General features: G+C 43.9%; 1 protein-coding gene across 1 annotated transcript; it reads right to left on the reverse strand.

Annotated features, from left to right (window-relative positions):
* Positions 1-1,120: 1,120 nt before the first annotated feature.
* pcnx2 (pecanex 2) lies at positions 1,121-19,932 on the reverse strand. The gene is made up of 40 exons (XM_028423195.1): positions 19,496-19,932; positions 17,709-17,911; positions 16,997-17,111; positions 16,875-16,911; positions 15,744-16,255; positions 15,462-15,656; positions 14,762-15,244; positions 14,486-14,663; positions 14,153-14,306; positions 13,934-14,076; positions 13,729-13,807; positions 13,421-13,556; positions 12,767-12,909; positions 12,421-12,574; positions 12,188-12,220; positions 11,695-11,866; positions 10,716-10,826; positions 10,522-10,613; positions 10,218-10,327; positions 9,527-9,635; positions 8,992-9,084; positions 8,761-8,911; positions 8,394-8,535; positions 8,135-8,312; positions 7,845-7,953; positions 7,621-7,750; positions 6,502-6,560; positions 6,173-6,388; positions 5,843-6,096; positions 5,453-5,686; positions 5,198-5,301; positions 4,740-4,884; positions 4,439-4,669; positions 4,111-4,268; positions 3,813-3,929; positions 2,334-2,516; positions 1,941-2,103; positions 1,786-1,860; positions 1,488-1,664; positions 1,121-1,396 (listed from the first exon to the last, which is right to left on the reverse strand). The coding sequence occupies exons 1-40, from the start codon at positions 19,646-19,648 to the stop codon at positions 1,229-1,231; spliced, it is 6,399 nt and encodes a 2,132-aa protein (XP_028278996.1). The 5' UTR covers positions 19,649-19,932; the 3' UTR covers positions 1,121-1,228.
* Positions 19,933-20,059: the final 127 nt, after the last annotated feature.

The raw sequence follows: 20,059 nt of genomic DNA on the forward strand, positions 1-20,059 counted from the left end.
CTGTTGGACTCTAAATGTTCCTGAAGAAGCACGTTTTGTTACCTTCTCACGCTGCCGTCGTGGGTTTTTTTTTTGTCATCTGCATCAACAACATACATGTATCTGTAAACAGGCACTGAACATTTTTGAACGTGGACTGATGTGGATTTCAAGCAGCCATATCAGACCCACCTGAAACTGTAACACTGTCACAAAAGAAGCTGTTCACTGTTTTTTTTTTTAATTTCTTTTTTACTGTTTTATTGCATTTTTTTTCTTTTTCTCAAAGGACGTGTTGTTCATCAGCCAAACTTCATATGAGTTTAATGTCACATTTACGGTGTGCTCAGTTGTGCTACATTTTAATCTATGGTTCTGTCTCTGTCTCTGTTTACACAATGACATCTTGCATTAAAAAACAACAACAAATCCAATCTATGGTAACTGCCCTTGAATATCTGTAATTTAAATAGTGCTGCTAGAGAAAGAAATCTAAATGTAACAACTTACAATAAATACTAAATAGATTTTTGCCAAAGGTGGGTGTGTCTTTCTTTAACTGAAGATAGCAGTGAATACTGAATGTTGTCATATCTGTTTGTATTTGTTCCTTTAATTTAATCTTTTTCTTGTTTGAAGTATGAAATGTTATTAGTCTTGTGTAGTGTACTTACTTGTTTGATTTTAACATAAGGTCTAATTGGCATTTTCAACAAACCATTATTTATTTTGTAATTAGATTAATTAAATCTTTAATAAAATACTGGTAATTGAGTAAACTAAATCCCCAGGCTGAAATCTAAAAATCCTCCACATTTCTTTGTAAAACTATCAACGACAAGTGAAAAAAGGTAAATGTTAGAAATCACACTCTAGCCTCAAACTGTGCATGTGTTTTTAAATAATACAGGATAATTTATAATCTGATAATAATCTGCATTAAAAAAAACAAATGCCCTCTACTGATGTCTCTCTAAAACACTGATTTAAATGTAACTGTAGAAAGAGACTCTCTTTTAAAAACATCTTTATTTCATCAACTGGATTCAAGATCATGTTTTTCAGACTTTACATTCAGACAACAGGGTGAGACCACATGCTGAGGACAGGAGACGAGGCAGGTTCATGTGCATGGGTGCTCTCTCACACAATCCTCTGTATGTATGTGTATTAGTATAGCTTTTTATACAGTCCTCTCTGTATATGGGCACTCGTGTGTGTGTGTGTGTGTGTGTGTGTTCTCTCTCTGTCAGACAGTCTTTTGATCAGTAGGCTCTGCGGCTGTTGATGCTGAGTCCTCCTGGGTCTTGTCCAATCCCTGGCTGCAGCCTCGGTCGCTGGACTGCGTGACGTCTTTCACGGTAATGGCGGCGTTGGAATTGGAGGCATCTATACTCTCGTACGGCTCTGATGTCCACTAAAGGGGGGAGGAGAGGGAGGAGTTCAGGATGGTGGAGAATTCACACCGCGGAGAACTTTGCATGTGTTCTGAATGATTGGACTCCTACCTGTGTGGCTATGCTGCTGGATCTGTGTGAAGGTCCCATGGCGATGTTGACGCTGGATGATGATTGTGTATCTGTGGTGTTGCCCCCTTCAGCAGCGGACAGACCGGAGATCACCAGGCCGCTGGAGAAACTACGCTTCCCAAACAACAAGCTGAGGGTGGATGATGATGAGGAGACCTGAGGAGAGGCACCGTGAAGAAGAGCACACTGAGGACGGCATACAGAAACACAAATCATCACTCAACAACCATGTGTAGCCACGTGCTGTGGCATGCACAGAAGTTTACAAAGCTCCTACTTGGCTGGAGCGTTGCTGATGCTGTGCGGCCTGCAGCTGCGAGCTGATCCCTCCTGCTCCTGACAGACGAGGAACCTGAACAGACACAAACTCTTATTATAATTAATTAGTATGTATGTATGTATGTATGTATGTGTGTGTGTGTGTGTGCATACCTGGGAGAATATAGAGGCTATTGAAGTGTTAAAGGATAACTGGCTGTTGGACAGACGCTGAACGAGGCCATGGGTGGAGCCTGAGTCCAGGATAGGCCCTGATTGACTGGTGACGGGGGGACGCTGACTCTGAGGTTGCACTGATCGACTGCGGTACTCTCTCCTAGCTGTAGGAACAAACAGAAACATGAATATGTACACCCTGATATGATATAACATAACATAAATATAAACATAACTCTTATCCTCATAGCTTATTATATATATAGATGATCGCAAGGTAGCTAGCCAGCTGTGGTTTTTCAGGAATATCTGAGCTGCCAATGACAAAGCCAAAGTGTCATATCAGACAAACTAAAGCTGTGACGTTTATGATCAAGTGTTGATGTGTACTTGCCTGAATTGTGGTGTCTGTGGCTGTGTGTTGTCCTCGCTCTGTGTTGGTAGAGGCTCAGGCTGTTGGACGTTACAGAGGACGGGCGGTTGTGGCTCAGCGAGGATGAACCACCAGCTCCACAGTCTACGTCCTCCATGTTGACGCCACTGTTACAGCTGGTCAGGTTGTCCTTACGCACCCTACAAAACACACACACACAGCTTTGATTTATTTATTCACATCTACATCAGTGCAGGGGATACACGCGGGCAACAGGCCATAAAAAATTTAGCAAAGCCTCAACTATCCCAGCTGGTTAACCACACACACACACACACTCTTACTCTCAGACAGAGGGAGATGTTATGTAACTGTGCTAGCATATGTGACACACACTGGTGCACTCTTCCTCTTAAATTAGTTAAATGTGCTCTGGCTGACGAGGCACAATTCATTTCCTTTGCTCCTCTGCTACTTAGCAACATTAAGACAACACCTTTAACTCAAGGCCGATGAAACAGGATTAGCAATCTAATCTAATCTGCAAGGAAATCTCAGCTCCTAAGAAGCTTAACGGAGAGCTGCAAAGTCACACACACACACACACACACCCACCATGAGCTGACCCACAGAGGTTAATGCAAAACCTATATGCTAAACTATGCTGGAAGTAATGTGTAAATGAGGGATGGAGAAACAAACGTGTGGAGGACAGTGAGAGGGGACGAGGAAAAGGAGGAGAAATACAGCAGCAGCAGAAAGTCAAAGCTTCTGGCTGCCCCTCCACTCTGTAATCCAGCTGTCTCTTTCTCTCAAGCGTGCACTCCCACTGTCCCTGCGCACGTATTTAAAACTACATTAGGTTGGCAGTGAAGTCTCTCCCCGGCAGTGACTTCCACCAAGTCAATATCTGTAAATCCACAGAGAAGCACTGCAGTTTGCATCTTATCCAGGCTGATTTATACAAGTTACCCGAATCTGCACCATCACAACCTGTAATGAATCCCAGAAGCTTTCTTCAATAGCTCAGACATGATGGATACTTTTTACAATTTTTGTGAACAAGAGATTATTTGGACATTCATCATTATGTGAAATAAAAGAACATAAGCAAGAAATATTAGGAGGCATTTGACAGTGAACTACAATATATTTTTAGGATCTGATGAAGAAAATCCTAACAACACCTTGCACAGATAATAATGATAAATTAAACTGTCTTATAGTCAGTTTCTTCCTTAATGATCCTCAGAGACTGATGGTTAATCCAAAAACTGAACTCATGACCTTTCAGTTACAGCATCGTCCCTTACCCTCCAGACTAAAGCAAACTAAAAAAGAGGCCTTTTTCTGTTTATCTTTAGCATGTGAGGAATGCTAATTAAAGAGCAGTCACAGGAAGAGTTGTTGGGAGGGTTCAGCCTGGAGGGCACAAACAAAGACAATTACAGACTGCACTCCAAGGTAGGAAATAAGGTAAGAAAAAATGTACTAACCGTAACCATTTAGAGCAGAGCCAGGAACGCACAGAATCCAGGCTCAGAGCCCCTCCTCCAATGCTGCGGAGCATACGGTGTGTTCCTGCATACGACGTTGTCAATGGTGACACATACCTAGAAGGTAAGGAAAAGCAGGATAACAGCTGATTAAAAACAAAGCGAAAGCCAGGAACTTTAAAGTATGGTAGAGTGAACAATCTGTTGTGTTTTCAACTTGGGTACAATATGGGACCTTTTAAATAACAGCACTATGCTCTACCCCTGAGGCTGCAGAAGAGCTCTGAATGATACATACATGGGGTAGCCCAGCGGCTGGTCGCAGGACGAGTTGACCATGTTCCTCAGCGCTTGCTTTGAGTTTTGGATGCTGCCACGTTCTGGGTTCCGGTTCCGTAAAAACACCAACTCTTGCTGCTGGCCTGACCACAGACCCCTCACACACTCCTTATTGATCTGCAGAAATGAGATTATCAAAGCATCAAATCAGAAACATTTGCATTCAGGTGTGAATTCCTGCATTTGTCACCATCTAACCTTCACTTTCAGCACCCATAGGTACTCCAGCTGTGGCCTGAAAATTGAAATACTCCTCACATATTACACATCACTTTCGTCGCTTTTACCTTGATGACCTTGAAGCTGAGATGCCGCTTGTACAGCATGATGATCTTATACTCGTCCGTGCCATCATCGATCATGTGTCTCAGAGTGAGCAGCGTGTCACGGCTGGATAACACCGCCTTACGCCAAGCGGGGTCACTCTCGTGGCAGATGACCAGGCTGCTGCGGTAGTTTGTGATGGCTTCGTACAAGATAGATGCTTCCTCGGTTTCCTCCAGACAGGTAAAGTGATCCTGAAAGAGCACAGAAGTCATCCTGAAGGACTGAAGAACTTCATCAGACACACGTTTAATGTGTCTTTACCTGATGCAATTTGAGGCTCATTCTGACCGCAGGAGCCACCACTTTCTGCAGGAGGTCCAGATCAGAAAAGACCCACTCGTCTTTTGTGGCAATGCGAAAGTCACCTTTGAACAGGGTGTTGAAACCGTACAGGAAGGATTCCAGGCTTTGTGGCAAATGAGAACAGAACAATGAAACTGTTTGAATAATGTGCATGTTTACACATTTAGGTGCTGAGGCCCTCTTCTGGTGTATCTGTCAAGATGCAGGTAAATATATACTGGCACTCCTCCAAATGTGGCTGACACACAGCTTGAAGTCCGCACAAACAATGTGTACTTGTTTTAGCCTCCTCCCTGGTTATCATAATAAATGTTGAGATGAAAAGTATCTCTCATGATATTTTTATCTTCTTAACATTCCTTCTTAGTATGGAAAAATGGAAAAGAAAATTGCAGTTAGGCTTGAGCCTGGTTTACCTGTTGGACATGTTGTGCGACGCTGTGCCAAGTGATCTCCGCCCCAGGACAGAGAGAGCGTAAGACAAAGTCACCAGAGGAGAGTCTTCATCGCAGTCAACAGGCTGCACACAAACACACAGATGAAGAGCAGATTCTCCCACAGTGTGTTCATGGTAACAAAATGTTTTTTATCACAGTGTGAAACTGGAAATGCAACTTTTGTATAATTATACATCATACTGAAGTTTGACAGAATAATCTTTAAAGACGCACTGTCTCCATCTTCCCAGCGCAGTACTGGATCCACTCCAAGTAGACGTTACAGAAACTGGCACGTGTGACTCCCTGCAGGCAGTGCACGTAGTCTTCATCGATCTTCACACTGAAGACCTGAGGGTCACGCTCTATGTGGTGCCACTTAGTGTAGGACTGAAGCGGCTCCTGGATGATTGCGTCCTTGAGCCAGGTGGACAGTTTAGGAGAGTGGACCAGGTAGTAGATAATACTCTTGACAGGAGACAGGGAGGGGGCAGGACAGTCAGCAAATCTTTAAGAGCCTGTTCAGACAAGTTGGATAATCCAATCCAACATGTCACTAAGCTCACAGAATTATCCAGAAACATACTCTGCTCCCGGGTGTGACAGACACAAGTGTAAACATACCTTTAGGTAGTAGGTGACGAGCAGCTTTCGGAGGTCGTACACCTGCAGCATGGTGGCGGCATTGTTCTCACTGATGCTGTAACCTTCCAGCAGGTACTTGGTGGCCATCACCTCCCAGGCCAGCCAGCGCAGGTTGAAAGCTGCGTTGCAGGACAGCATGTGAGGCAGGTGGCCTGGCTCACAGCAGCAGCACCCATCATCTTCCTCCACACCTTCTGTGATGGCCTCCACCTCTCGCTGTTGACAGTACGTACCTAGGGAGGAGACACAAAGGACGTGATTACTAAGAAGGCAGGATATCGTGTCAGGGTTGGGACGGTCAAACTGTACCTCTGAACTCCAGACCCCTAAGCTGGAAAGTGACCAAGCCATTGCCGATCTCGATGAGGTGGACCAGGGCGTTGAGGTAGTCAGACGCCAGAATGAAACAGTCCCCGGCGCTGTAGTTTCCCCACCGGCCCAGCATGAGGTCACCACAAAGTGAATGCTGCAGTGAGCGAGTCAGATACTCATAAAAGATGGAGTTCAGATTGTTATCATCACAACCTGTGAGAGGAAAAGAACGGCAAAGCTTACAGTCCAGTCAGATGGATTTATAGAAAGGACAGGAGTTTTTGAAAACGCACACACACAGCTAATAATAGTCAGACAAGACTCACCTGTCTCCTTGTCCACCTGGGAGACCAGTCTGCTGTTGGAGTTGTCAATACGCTTTGTGCTGCAAGGGACAGGAGACAGACTCTTACAGCCATGCAGGCCAAAGTGACGTCAAGAGGCTTTCCAAGATATAATTCCTATACTATACATCATGAAGATATACACAGACTCCTCTTTCCATTACACTGATGAGATGAGGCTGTTTTGATGTGCACTGCAGTGCACAATATCAGCCACCGGAGGTCAGTCTTTATGGAGGGAACTGGCAGATGGGGGAAAATGTGGGTTGGTTACAGCACTAGTAACAAAAAAGTTTAAAAAAAAAACATGTATGTGTTAATTTATATATATTCACCATCAGCGTACTCATACCTCAGGTTGTCCCTGCGTTTTTGTGAACACAATATCTCAATATCTTCTGCTATCTCAGAAATGCTTTGACAGAGGTTCATAAACTTCACACGTAAAAGTCAAGGATGAAGTAGAATTTCAGAGGTTAAATCAAAGGTCAGTCTTGGCCACTTGAACTTTGCTAATAAACAAAGGGTTTTCCTAAACTTTTATTTTTATTTTATTTTATCGCATTTATTTTAATCAGTCGTAAGATGGTAATTTTACACAAGCTATGTCAAATACTGTATATCCCGCAACCTGTTACAATGTCAGGAAGGTATGAAAGATACCATTTATGCAAGTGTTCCATTGTTTGCTTCGGATATCTTCTTGAAAACCTGTGTAGATTGTATTACTATAAACAGATCTTATTTGATGCAGACTGAGAAGCAAAACAGATCGATCTACAGCTTCCACAGCCACCCAGCTTACTTGAAACTAAATATTTCATGACTGAACTGCTCTGTTGTGTCAGTTTGTTCAACTTTATGTGGTCACGTTGCTGTCATAATGATGTCAGTGATTTTAGTTCAAACATTTCAAGAACACTATCTAAATATAATCACAGGCTGCACGACAAAGCTGTGGAGGTATTTTTAGAGTGTTCTTCGCAAGAAAGCAAGAAAAACTTTCTCACATCAATAAATAAGAAGGAACAGAGTCATGTAAGCTCAGAAGAAGATGGGTTGGTTTCTCAAAGTGACTCGCTTATTTCTTTGGGGTCTTACTTGTAATTTCGCTCCCAAAACTTGACAGGTCGTGGGTAAGAGGAAATGAAGATGGCACTGCCCAGGAAGGGGGCCAGCGGGGTGTAGAAGATGGTGGTGAGAAGAGTCTGAAGCAGCAGCATGGCAGAGTCTGGACACACACACCAGTTCAGGAAAGAAATAAAGCATCTATTGATGCACTCCTACACACAAATGTGCACACGTAGGTCTTAGTAAAAGGATACGAGGCACCGCAAACGGCTGAGCAAAGGCATGGAAAGCGCTGCCCCAGGCAATCTGCCAGGGAGCGATGTAAACCAGGATGAAATGGAGTTTCAGCAACAACTCACGCATCTGCTCAAAAACAGAAGCACACAGTCATTAAAGAGCAGAGCAGGGTCCAGAGAAAAGCATCTGTACTAAAGTGAGGCTAAAACTGTCCTCTGTCATGAACTGCTTTTAAAATCTATTCAGAGCTAAACAGAACATCCACAGCATGTCAGCTATGGCACTGAGACACACACTGTTCTTTTACCTTGTGGAAGACAATAGACATGATGAAGAAGTCTAGCAGGAAGCTCTCAGAGGCATGTGGACAGTCAAAGTGAAAAAAAACAAGAGTGAAGAGCAGAGTGAGGAACTGGAAACTGGGGTCACAGAAGGATGAACGCAAGAGTTTCAGGCCAGCGATTGTTGTCAGGAGAACGTCACCGCTGCAGAGAGAGACAGATCAAACAGGTGGCTCATTCTGATTGTGATATAGAGGTCATATATTATGCTGCATGTCCACTCACTGGATTCCCAGCTTCTTGCGGTGACTGAGAGCAAAGCTGTCGTTAGTGAGCGCGCTCAGTATGATGGCAGGGTACACTACGTACTTCTCAAAGCACAGGAGTCCAACATACAGACGCTCAAACCACATCAGCACAGCATCCTCTGTGAAACACACAAGAAAAATCAAGAATGTGGGAAGCGGACAAGAGGAGTGCTGCTGCACCAGGAAATGATCACTCTAACACAAAACTCCAGGAATGTGGATGTGTGCTCAACCAACACCTGCTCTGTTCACTCAATTAGGCATCCTCACCTTCCCCGAGATGAAGATGGAACTCAGTGGTTGATGTTTTGTAATGATGACTTAGATATAGTAGGCATGCTGACCTCTGGGTTCAAACTGGTGGTACTCCTTAGTCTTGAGGACCGGATGGGAGATCCATAACCAGGGGTGATGCTTCCTCAGCTGGGGGATTAGGTAGTGAGTGACAAACCCCACCGTCCCCGCCAGAGCATACAGCACGATGGTCACAAAGGGCTGCATACAATTTGGTGTATAATGAGTCATCAGTGTGTTAGTACTCCTGCAAAATGTGACAGAGGAGATGATAATCTCACCTTTAGAGACAGAAACACAGTACTGGCGGTGATGGCAAAGGTTAGAATGTAGGCAACGGAGCACACAACAACGTCCGAGAGCAGAATCTCCTTCTGCAGAGAGGGAAGAAAAGCTGCAGTCATTCATAATCCACATGAAAATGCAGGCTTATCCAGGTGTGTGATTATTTCTGTCTAATCGCTCTGAGCGTTTCGTTTTTGGAGATCAGAGACTCAGCAGAGTGAGTAGAGTTAAGAGCTTCACAATCCCCATTAATACTGTAGAAGGCAGTGGGAGCCTTGTGTTCTCTGATGCATAATTCCCTGTAATCAGGGAATGATCAACATTGTTTCAGCATCTGCTCTGCCTCTGCACAGGCAGCGTGTAACAATTCACAGGCGCACCACGTTAATGAGTATTGATTGGCTGATAATATTTATTGTGAGCTAATAATCTTCGTTTATTGCCCAGAGGAGACACTGAACAATAATATTCATCATCTTCCACTAACATCACTGGCAAAACAGAGCTACATCACATGGGTCTATTTATTACCATGGAGTTCTGCAGTTTCTCAGGCAGTGGGTCTTTAATGTCTACATCTTCATCCTCCTCTTCCTCACTCTCCACTAGTGCAGGCATTACTTTTGATTTGATCAAAGATCTGTCAAAGAAATGTTAGATGGGAAATCAACAGCAGAAAGACACTTAAAAACACGTCTGATATCCTGATTTATCTGATTTATGAGACAACAATGACACTAAACTCAAAAACCTGTTTTGCCCTCAGGTGACCTCAGATCAGCGCATTGACCATATGCTTCATCTTAACTTATGTGTTTGTTTTTGGATTTGTGAAAGATTACAGAGCATCAGGCACTGCCAAGATTACACTGACCTGATTTATTACACTGAGTGTATTGTCAAAGGACCCACAATTGCATATGCCATGATGAATATATAGATGGATGATATATTGACCTTTTCAATTACGTACGCATGCTTATTACATAACCTAGATGTTAAGGAAGTCCTGCTGCTTTTGTCAGTGGAAATTTGATGGCTTTTACGTAAGAATAGCTCAATATAATGGCTTCCGTTCTAAATCAATAAAGGTTGCCTAATATGAAATATCAGTACAGCATACACTGAAACTGAAATTAATTAAATAGGAATCGAAAAATGTAATTATCCAATTAACTCTCAGGCCACAAGTGTCCATCATTTTACACACGATAATACTCACAGCAGGACAGAGGGGTCACTGCTCTGCCGGCTGAGGTGATAGGAGAACACCACCAGAAGGCCACAGAAACCAGAGAACAGTGCCGGAGTGTGCTGCTCATCCCACGGCTCCTGTAATTCCACACAATCACACACCAGTGAGAATCCGCTGCTTCTAAATCTTTCTCTCCTCTGCTGCAATCTTGTAGTCACATGTGAAGGATGACTCTGTTTTGGTCCATCACCGAACTCCTTTAATGCAGAATGAATTTCCTCTGTTCCTTTAACCAGGGGGGGGTGACATGAATACAGGTTTTGTTTCCTACCTTGAGAGCTCCGAAGCAGAAACCGTACAGCAGAGACAGAGCGATCAGGCTGCGTAGGATGCTGTACACTGCAGAGACCAGACTTGTAGCAGCTGAGAGACACAAATCAGAGCAAGGATCAAAACACTCATCAGTTTACATCTATGTAAAGGTTTTATATATTTTCATAATTTATTTGATGTATTTTCATGAACCTGTCCCTCCAAAAAAGTGCATGTCGATCTGCTCCAGCAGGTAGATGGTGAAGGTGTTGATTTGAGGTAAAAGGCCTACCAGGAAGGTGATGGGGAAGCAGTAAGTGAAACCTGTGTGCAGAGAACACAACACGCTCCTCAGTGTCTGTCAAAGACAAGCCATAGTTTTGAACAGGGAATAAGATAAATCGTTATCTAAAAACAGTGGTGCAGAACGTTTCTCCATATAAATGCATATACATACAGGAGCTGGGCAAATCCCTGTATGCATTAAAGGTAGGGTAGGAGATTTTGAAAACTCAGTAAGAGTCAGCCAGATTTCGAAAGTAAACACACGCCCCTTTCTCTCTGAGCTTACTCTGAAGCCAAAACGTGCATCAGAATGAAATCTCCTACCCTACCTTCAAGATGTTTTAAATCTGCTGCCTGTAAAGACACCACTGCTTTGGTATTCTGCTGGAGAGAGCAAATATGTCGACTAAAATGGAGTACACTACAACAACTAGAAGTGCAAAGTCTGAAAAAAACAGCAATCAACAGCAGGGACAAATGATTGATAACACTACAACCTCAGCAAAGTCCTAAACTCCCATAAATACCAAGAAAATGCAAGCTCAGTTAGCTTTTTCTAACTTTTAGACAGAACTGTTATCATATTCAATATAATCAGCGTGTAAATTATTGATTTTTAGCCACTGTGACCTTTGACCTTTGCCTACCAAACTATTCAGCTCATCCTTAAGGCCAAGTAAAGGTTGAGCTTAAGACATCACATTCATAAATTGTCTTATAGGTGAACATGAGTCAGAGTGTCTTTTGACCTTTGACCTATAATCCCAAAATGAATAATTTCATCCACGTATCCAAGTGTATGTTTGCTCCAAGTTTGAAGACATTTAGTCATGTGTGGATAATCTACTACTCTAAAACAAAGCTATGTATGTGCACATGTTACTCTGCGTGTTATATTTATCCCTACCAACTAGCAGGTCTCGTATAAAGTGAAGCACGTCGTAGCAGACAATGGTGACTCCATACAGGGTGGAGACAGGCAGGTCCTTCCTCCTCAGCAGATGCTCCAACAGCCATATCAGAGTGCAGAAAATACAGAAATAGGCTGCTCGGCTGTAGGCCACCAACTGGTTGTGGCCCTGGAGACATACAAATGCATGAACACACACATATTAGGATGTTAGTTGCAGATCCGCCTACTCACAGTGAAATCATAGCCATTTATGGCTGCATGCTTATAGTCTTTTCCTTTCATGGGGTTTCACCATGACAGGGCATAAGGTCAGAACATCTGTGGCCTCACTGTCAGTCAAAACAAAAAAAAATTATTCATATAGAAAAAGGAACTGCTTTGAAATCTATGACATAATAAGCCAAACACTAACAACAGGCACCAGTGAAGAGGAAAAGCAAACAGAGACATATGTTCTGCAACGTTTAAGCAACAAAGTAACACTCACATGTGTTGGTGAGGCTGCATCTGGCTGAACACTCTGAAAAACACACAGAGGCGTCAGTGATAAACGATAATTTTACAGGAAAATTAAAATAGCAGCAATGACAAAGTTCAGCAGAGAGGAAGTGAGGGGAAACAAATAGAAACTAACACGTCTGTGGTCAGTTTTAGCCTATTTTAGGCTCACGGTTCAAGCTCACGGTTTACCAGCAGTATGGTTTAACTGATATTTCTTACCTTCAGTAAGGAATACTGGCAGCTGGCGATGACCAGGCAGAACTGGAAGACCCAAAAGTCTTTGAAGCAGCCGTGGTTGAGAAGCACAAAACCCAGAAAAGAGACCAGGAAGGCCATGAAGACGGCAACTAGATTCTCCAGAACATCCTGGTTTCTGTATAAAAACAGTAGATGCAGAGGCAGAGATGGGTCACAGCAGGGCTGCTAAGCAGAGCAGCTAAATAGGCGTTAAAACCCTGCTCATGCACTTAAATTAGGAAGATGTTAAGGGACTGAACTGGTTACTAAAATCAAAATATTCTGAACAATCACATCCAGATATCAGAAATAAGGGTTGGGGTATTACCTATCCAAAAGGGCGAGCAATGTGAGCCTGTCATATAAAATGTTGATCCACTTCCCAGGAAACAGCTTAAGCTTGTAATAAATTTTCCTGGTCGGCTTCTCTTGAGTGGAAGTCTCTGATGACTCATCCAAAGAGTCCTCTTCCTGATACACACACACACACAATTATAGCAACATGAATTCAACTGCAATAATACTGACTGGTAGAATAATCCAAAGCACAGCCAGGATCATTACAGGTACACACGGCAACATCTTTTTTTCAGGACGTACAACATGCACAGAGTGCTGCATTAATGATTCAGCAGAGGGTCTGTGTGCTTTGAGCTTCAGACAGCTTATGTCACCCCTGCTGCTGGTCTGCATCCAGAAGTGATGTAGACGGATTCAGGTCTGATGTTTAGGCTTTAGTTCCAAACAGCAGCAATGACTCATATGTAGGCAAGTCAGTTAATCACAGTGTGACAGAGAAGAAAAACACACTAATCCTATTTTCTACTTGGCTGATAAATTAAGTGTGCAACCAGCAGATTTTCAAACTGAAATTCACTGTTCAAACACATTAAGCCATCAATTGGAATCTAACATTACAGCATCTTAGCTTTAGTAACTCATAGACACTCTTGGTTTTCAGAATAAAGAGATAAAATGTCACCTGGAAGATCTCAGGGTGCGTCCTCCGTGGACGAAGCCTGTGAGCAGGAATGATGCGTCGCTGGAAAGGACAGTCGGTGTGACCACCCACCAAGCCATCCTGACACTCTGAGTTGGAGGAAGTTGACAGCAGGTCACTGAAGACACACACACACACACACACAGCGGGCTGATGTCAGTATGTGGAATTTACCTGCTTATACAGGCAAAGATAAGGACAAAAAGGTAAGCACACAGCAGCTAGAATTATAAAGGAGATGATGATGGGAGGGAGTAAAAGAGTGTAAATAGAAGATTTGACAGCAGTACCACATGTTGCCTGTAATGAGCTCTGCTCCAAGAGGCAGGTTGAGAGCTCTCTCTGCATACAGCTTACGAGGCCTGTCTCCTGGAGAAAGAAACATTAAACCTGTCAGACATTTTCTATCTGAGTAATCTACCATTAAATCTAACAGCTTTTTGAGCTATAAAGTAAAGCTATCAGGAAGTAAAATGAACAGGAGGAGCTGCTTACTGTGTACAGTATGGAAGGTGTAGGCCTCTTCTTTGTTGGTGGCCTCTGGCCTGCAGATGACCTGCAGCATGGAGCTCTCAGACTGGGATGTTTGCGAAGGCAGAGAATCGTAGTCTGGATCCTTCTCTTTGTCTGTCTGTGGACTACAGGGAACAAAATCAGCGGAGAGAAGCAGAAGCATATTTTTACTGGGACATGCATCTCTGCAGGCACGCTTACCTGTCAGGAGAAACTATAGGGATGTGTGTGGGTGGGATAGCCTGTAGTGTGTTGGTAGGCAGACTGGTAGGTGGTTTGGGTCTCTCTTGTTTGTTGTTGTCACTGCTGGTCTGTGTTGCCATTTCATCTTGTCTGGAAGTTGTACTCTGATTCTCTGTATAAGGAATAAATACATTGTTAGATTACATAAATCAATACCTACATAGATAAGAGCCAAAACATTGTATATTAAGGTATATTTACATTTAAATGCATAAGCCTGCATTCAGCCAAATTCCATATTACATCTTCATCTTTAACACCTTTGAATACAAATAGAGAAGATGAATTCACCTTCCTCTGCAGCTTCCTGTTCCTCTTTGCACTCTGGTCCCTCCTCTTCCTGTGCACTGGCCCCCCCTGCTCTCGTACTAAGAGACCCCAACAAGGAAACAAATTCCAAGAAGTTGGACTCGTTAGGAATCTGGCCCTCCTTTGCCTCCAGATCTGACTTGGAACTGGTCATGGTGGTCTGATAGAAAGACAAATATTTGTGTGTATGAGTGGACAGATGGGCTGACAAACAACAAGAGACACAGAAATAGAAACGGTGCTAGACTGCCAACATACAGTGTTATGTGATCGGTCTGAAAGCAGAACTGCATCCTTCCCGCTGTCCATGCTCAGTCCTCGGATGTGAGTCCGTCCTCCTGTAACATAGCGAGCCAGGGTTTGCGGCAGACGCAAAAAGCCTTGTGAATCTACGTTAGGATCCAGAGGGTCTGTGTCATCAGGGTGGGAGTGGACATCAATACCCGATGAGCTGTTGTCATTTGTCAGTTGTGGGCTTGGTGTACTGTCTGTAGTTATTTGCAGGCCGAGAAGTTCCTGGTCTGGATCTGGACACTCCAGTGTGGTGGAGTCAGAGCTGTTTGTTTCTCTGCACAAGTGAAACTCTTCACTTTGGCTTATGGTCTGCTGCTGTTTGGGGGTGGGGTCATCCTCTGAGCCTGTCGCTTCTTCCCCCTCCTCCACCTCCTGCTTGTCCTCCTCAGGAGAGTCGAAGGTGATGACGGGGATCTTAATGTGACATTCTCCTGCCTCCTTTTGAGCCTTGCAGGGTAAACACACACACACACACAGACACACACGTCATACACTATCCCTTTAATGTAACAACACCTTCAATGGGAATCTGTGCATTATTAAAGAACAATCTGTCACCAGCAGCATCACAGAGGGAAAACGCCTCAGACTAAACAGTTCCACACAGAAAAGTGCTTTGACATTTGAGCTGCAGATTTCAGAGCTTTACCAGCCTGATTCACACCTGTGCGTTCTCCAGAAGGCTCTGCTTCACACTCTCCTCCAGCTGAGCAGCAGTCTGAGGGTCGCAGCTCATAGTGATGATGATCTTCACTGTGTCGCTGTCATCCAGGTGAGTGGACACATGCCCAGAGCCAGAGTTATCCACCAGAACCACCTCAATCTCATCAGAACAATATGTCTCCTCCACTGGCTCAGCCTAAGAGACCACACAAAGGACAGACGGTTCATGTCACTGCTTTTTACCAGTCAAACACAAACCTTTGTCTAAGTCTGCATGACCTACCTGTGCAGGAGCTTCTGGGATGTCAATAAATTCATCCTGGTCCTCCTGTGGAGTCTCCAGCGAGTTATGGTTGGTATCTGATGGCTCCTTTAGCTCCTCGCTCTCCTCCTCACTCTCATCTTCACTGCCCTTGGATGGAGGCAAACCTTCATCAATCATTTCTCTGTCTTCAGTCTCTTTGTCCTCACAGTCTTTTTCTTCAACCATTTCCTGTTCTGCGTCTTTCTCCACCACACCTTCCTGCTCAGACTGTCCTCCATTCAAAGAGCTCTGAACGTCCACTTCTTCTGTCACAGCTCCACTTTCAGCAATAGTTTCTGCATCAATTTTTGGACTAGCAGATATGGGCTGTGTCTCGTCTCTCTCAGCCCGGGAGGGGGGCCTCTGCTGGGCCTGCAGCAGGGGGGTGGCCTGGTCTGGAACAGGGCTGGAAAGATCATCTGGAGAGGGTTCTGGGCTCGGGTGCAGGCCTCCCTCCACAGGCCTCTCCTCTGCAGCAGTCTCATCCTGCCCTAGAAACCAATGAAAGGAAATGTAACAAAAAAAGATCAAAGTGCTTTGACGATTCCTGTCAGGAATATAGTTTTTTATTCAGCTTCAATGACAACACACACATTTCCCAGAAAAAATATTTTCCTATTACAACACAACGAGCTGCAGAAGGAAGAACAATCCCCCTGCTATTCAAACAAATGTGTGACATTGTCTTATCCTATGCAGCACACTGTTTATATCCCTTTTCTCCATCGGCTGACTTTGCACTAATCACCCATGCATTAGGTCATAAATTTACTGAAAGTAGTCAGCTGGTTGTGTTGGCTTCCTGCTCGTTCTATGCATATATACAACAGTGATGTGTTTGCAGAAAAGGAAGAGAAGCCGTCCACTGCAACAGGGAAGAGGAACAGAGTGACTGACTGACACAATGTAGAGAGACAGGCACTTGTTCCCCCAAATCATACTATTGATAAAGTTTTTTAGTCATTTTTAAGATCCTAAAATCATTGGTAAGTCATGGCTGATGAAATGTTTGTGCAGGTTTCAGTTCAGCAGCCGCACATGTTTGTTTAATGTTTTTATTTTTTCCTTTAATAAACTGTTTTATATCTTAGTAGAAAAGATCAACCTCACCTTCAACAGGCTTCACCTCATCTGACTTAGAACAGTCCTGGGTGAAAAAGACAAAAGAAAATGTGGACATGTCAACACAGTGTTTTTGTGTTGGTGTTTAACTCGTACGCTTCACTCACCACTCCAATCAGTCCTGGGTCAGTTTCCGTCTGTTTCACTGTCACCTGGATGACCGGACTGGGACGCTTCCGAGCCAACATCGTCATGGCAACACTGTCTGGGACTGTGCTGCTCTTCCTGTTAGACAAAGATGAGAGAGATGAGTGAAAAAAATGAGACACAAATGTGGCAACTCATTCTTCATGTCCAAGCCTCTCATGTAAAAATAGAGATTTACAAAGAAGCAGAAAGGTGTCTGGGTTTGCTGTCTCATCATACCTTGTTTAAAAAGTGACGGAGTTAGAAAGAGAACATGAAAGAGCACATTTGCTTTTATTAGTCTCTGCATAAACAAGAGGCCAGCAGTGACCTCCTCTCATTAGCTCGCTCATTCGGCAGAGCTGTTCTGAGTACTTTGAAATGAAGTAGGGTCTGTATCCCACTCTGAAACTCCTGATCACATGACAAGTCTAATCACAAAGAAAGAGAGGCCTTGAAAACAGACACAATCATACATAGTATTAGTATTTGTAGCATTATTCTAAAAGAAGGTCTCCAGCCTAAATATACAACTTTATGCTAATAATTAAGTTGTATCATCAGGGATTTAGCCCTCTGGCCTAGATTTTTGGAATGAAAAACTGGCAGGAGATGAGCTTGAGTCACAAAAATGCCTGAGTTAACTGATCCCTCTGACTGTACTTTCAGTGTATAATATAATATAAGTGTTCATACCTGATGTTGGCAGGCAGGCAGTTATCTGAGGCGTTACTCTTTTTCTCCTGAGCCTTGCTGAGGTCGGAGAGGCTGCTGCGGACCACTGCCTCACCCTCATCGAACATCAGGTGCAGCCGGTAGTTTGCCAGCTTGATGAGGATGAAGAAGACAGTGATGGAGGTACAGTAGATGCTCAAAGCCATGGTGGTAGGAGGTAGGGCCTGTGGAGAAGAAAGGAGATGAGCTGCATCAGATTCCGGCTGTGGCGCTACTTATCGCTTCTTATTTATTTAAACACTTGATGTATTACAAGCTCAGTGAACCACAAGATCTGGCTTCATATATCAATATCATTTACATGAGGAAGGGCCCAAAGTGAAGACTGATAGAGAAACCAGTTCTAATCTAAGCCTCTTCAATCCTATATTTATTTATTTTTAGAACTCATTGATACTCTTAAAAGGAGAACGGACTAACTGCCTTGTTGTCACTGTTGTTATGACAGTTCAATAGGCATGGGAAACCTGCACATCTCTGAAGGCACCATTAATGCTGAACAATATAGAAAAAAAAACATAAGCAGGCAACATCTTCTTTTTCAGGGAGGGGCTATATTGTTTCAGCAAGACAATGCCAAGCCACATTCAGCATGTATTACAAACAGCATGGCTTTGTAGTAACAGATGGAACAGATCTGGGTACTAAATTTGCCTGCTTGCAGGCCAGAACCGTCACCCATTGAGCCTATAGCATGAAACGAAACATATCAAAGGAGGACCCACAAGGTGGAATCGCTGAAACAAGCCAGTGTGGGAGGTGCTGCTGGCACTAAATATGAAGTGAGAATCCTCCTTTTTTCTTCATTTCACTATAGTTTAAAATTATTTGAATTATTTATGTTTTGCACAGCATCCAAGGATGTGTGTGCCTACAGTATATGATCATCACTTCACCCTCTTTTGTTGTTTATTTGGCACTATGAGCGACCTTCAGAGAAAATGCTAAGAAACCTGAAATTTGAAACTTCTCTCCCACAAAGCTTGTGTTGTTTTTGCTGGGTGAAGCAGTAGATGTTTTCACACAGACTGGAAACTGTCAGTAAACCTCGGTTTGATACAAACTTAGTGGCTTGAAGGTGTCACTCACATATCGGATTCTGTGATGTTGCTTTACTATCTCTCTTTTATGGATGGTAGCACAGTATTTTAGGGTTAAAATGTCACCACAAAGCACCTACAGAACTGATAATACAATTGAATACTGAAGATATTTATTTACACTCTATAAGAAGCCATAATTGTATTGTGTCACCACAGCTAAGGACAAGGTGTTTGAACTAGCAGCAGCTCTTCACGCACTCCTGCAACCTTCCTGCTGTATGAAAGGAAGGCAAAGGTCACTGAAGTCATCTCCTGAAAGGGTTCAATTGGACTGTATCCTACAGTAAGGGGGTTGAGCAGGAAGAAAAAAAAGTGAGCAATGTCTGGAATATTGTTGTCCTCTATTAGGAGTATTTCAACTTGTATTGCACCTATTTAAAAGCCATGAAAGCCATAAAATTATGAACCACAGTTCCATGCTTTCTGGCTCCACCACTGTCACGTCCAGGAGCAGCCATGCGTTCCGTCACTGCGATATACTGCGACAGTGCCCTGTCTTTCTGCCTATTCTTTCTCACAGCAACAATCATGTGAGATTCTTGCATTCTGCTGGTTGTTTATCTGCATGAAATGTAGCCTGCCAATACACCTCACACCCTCACGCGGCCTTGAACGTCATGTTCCCCAATAAAAAAAAAGACTCACCAGATGGAGAGACAGGGGCAACATCAGGAGGAATACCCACAGATAAAGGTGACATGCGTTGTTGAATTTGTTCTGGTCCGGGTCGTGGTACCAGCCCCCGGTCAGAGATGCCCAGACTCCCTGACGCAGGGTCTGCACAACCTGGGAGCCCATGTCTCCCTCTCTCTCCTCCTCCTCCTCCTCTCCGCTCAGGTTGGACGGGTGGATGATGATGATGCTGCTGATGCTGCTGCTAGGCTACAATGAAACGGGCTCCTCTAGCCTAATGCATGCTACTCCCGCTACGCCTCCATGTTGAAGCCATATACAGCGCGTCTCCTGAGCCTTCTCTCTTGTGCCTCATCGGTCTTCCTCGGTGCTCTCTGCCTTTTCTTGCCCCACTGTCGGTTCCTGCATCGCTGCTGCCGCGGTCCTCATCTTGTCCTGTTCGTCTCTCTCTATCCTTCCTTCCTCTCCTCTCCTCCCCTCTATTGCCTGTACAGATGCGCAGCTCTGACCGCCCCCTCCCCTTCCCACTCTGCTTATCCATCCTTTCCTATTATGAGTCCCACCTCCAGTGTTTAG

Source organism: Parambassis ranga, chromosome 15 (assembly GCF_900634625.1).
Source record: "Parambassis ranga chromosome 15, fParRan2.1, whole genome shotgun sequence".
Classification (NCBI taxonomy): Eukaryota; Metazoa; Chordata; class Actinopteri; family Ambassidae; genus Parambassis; species Parambassis ranga.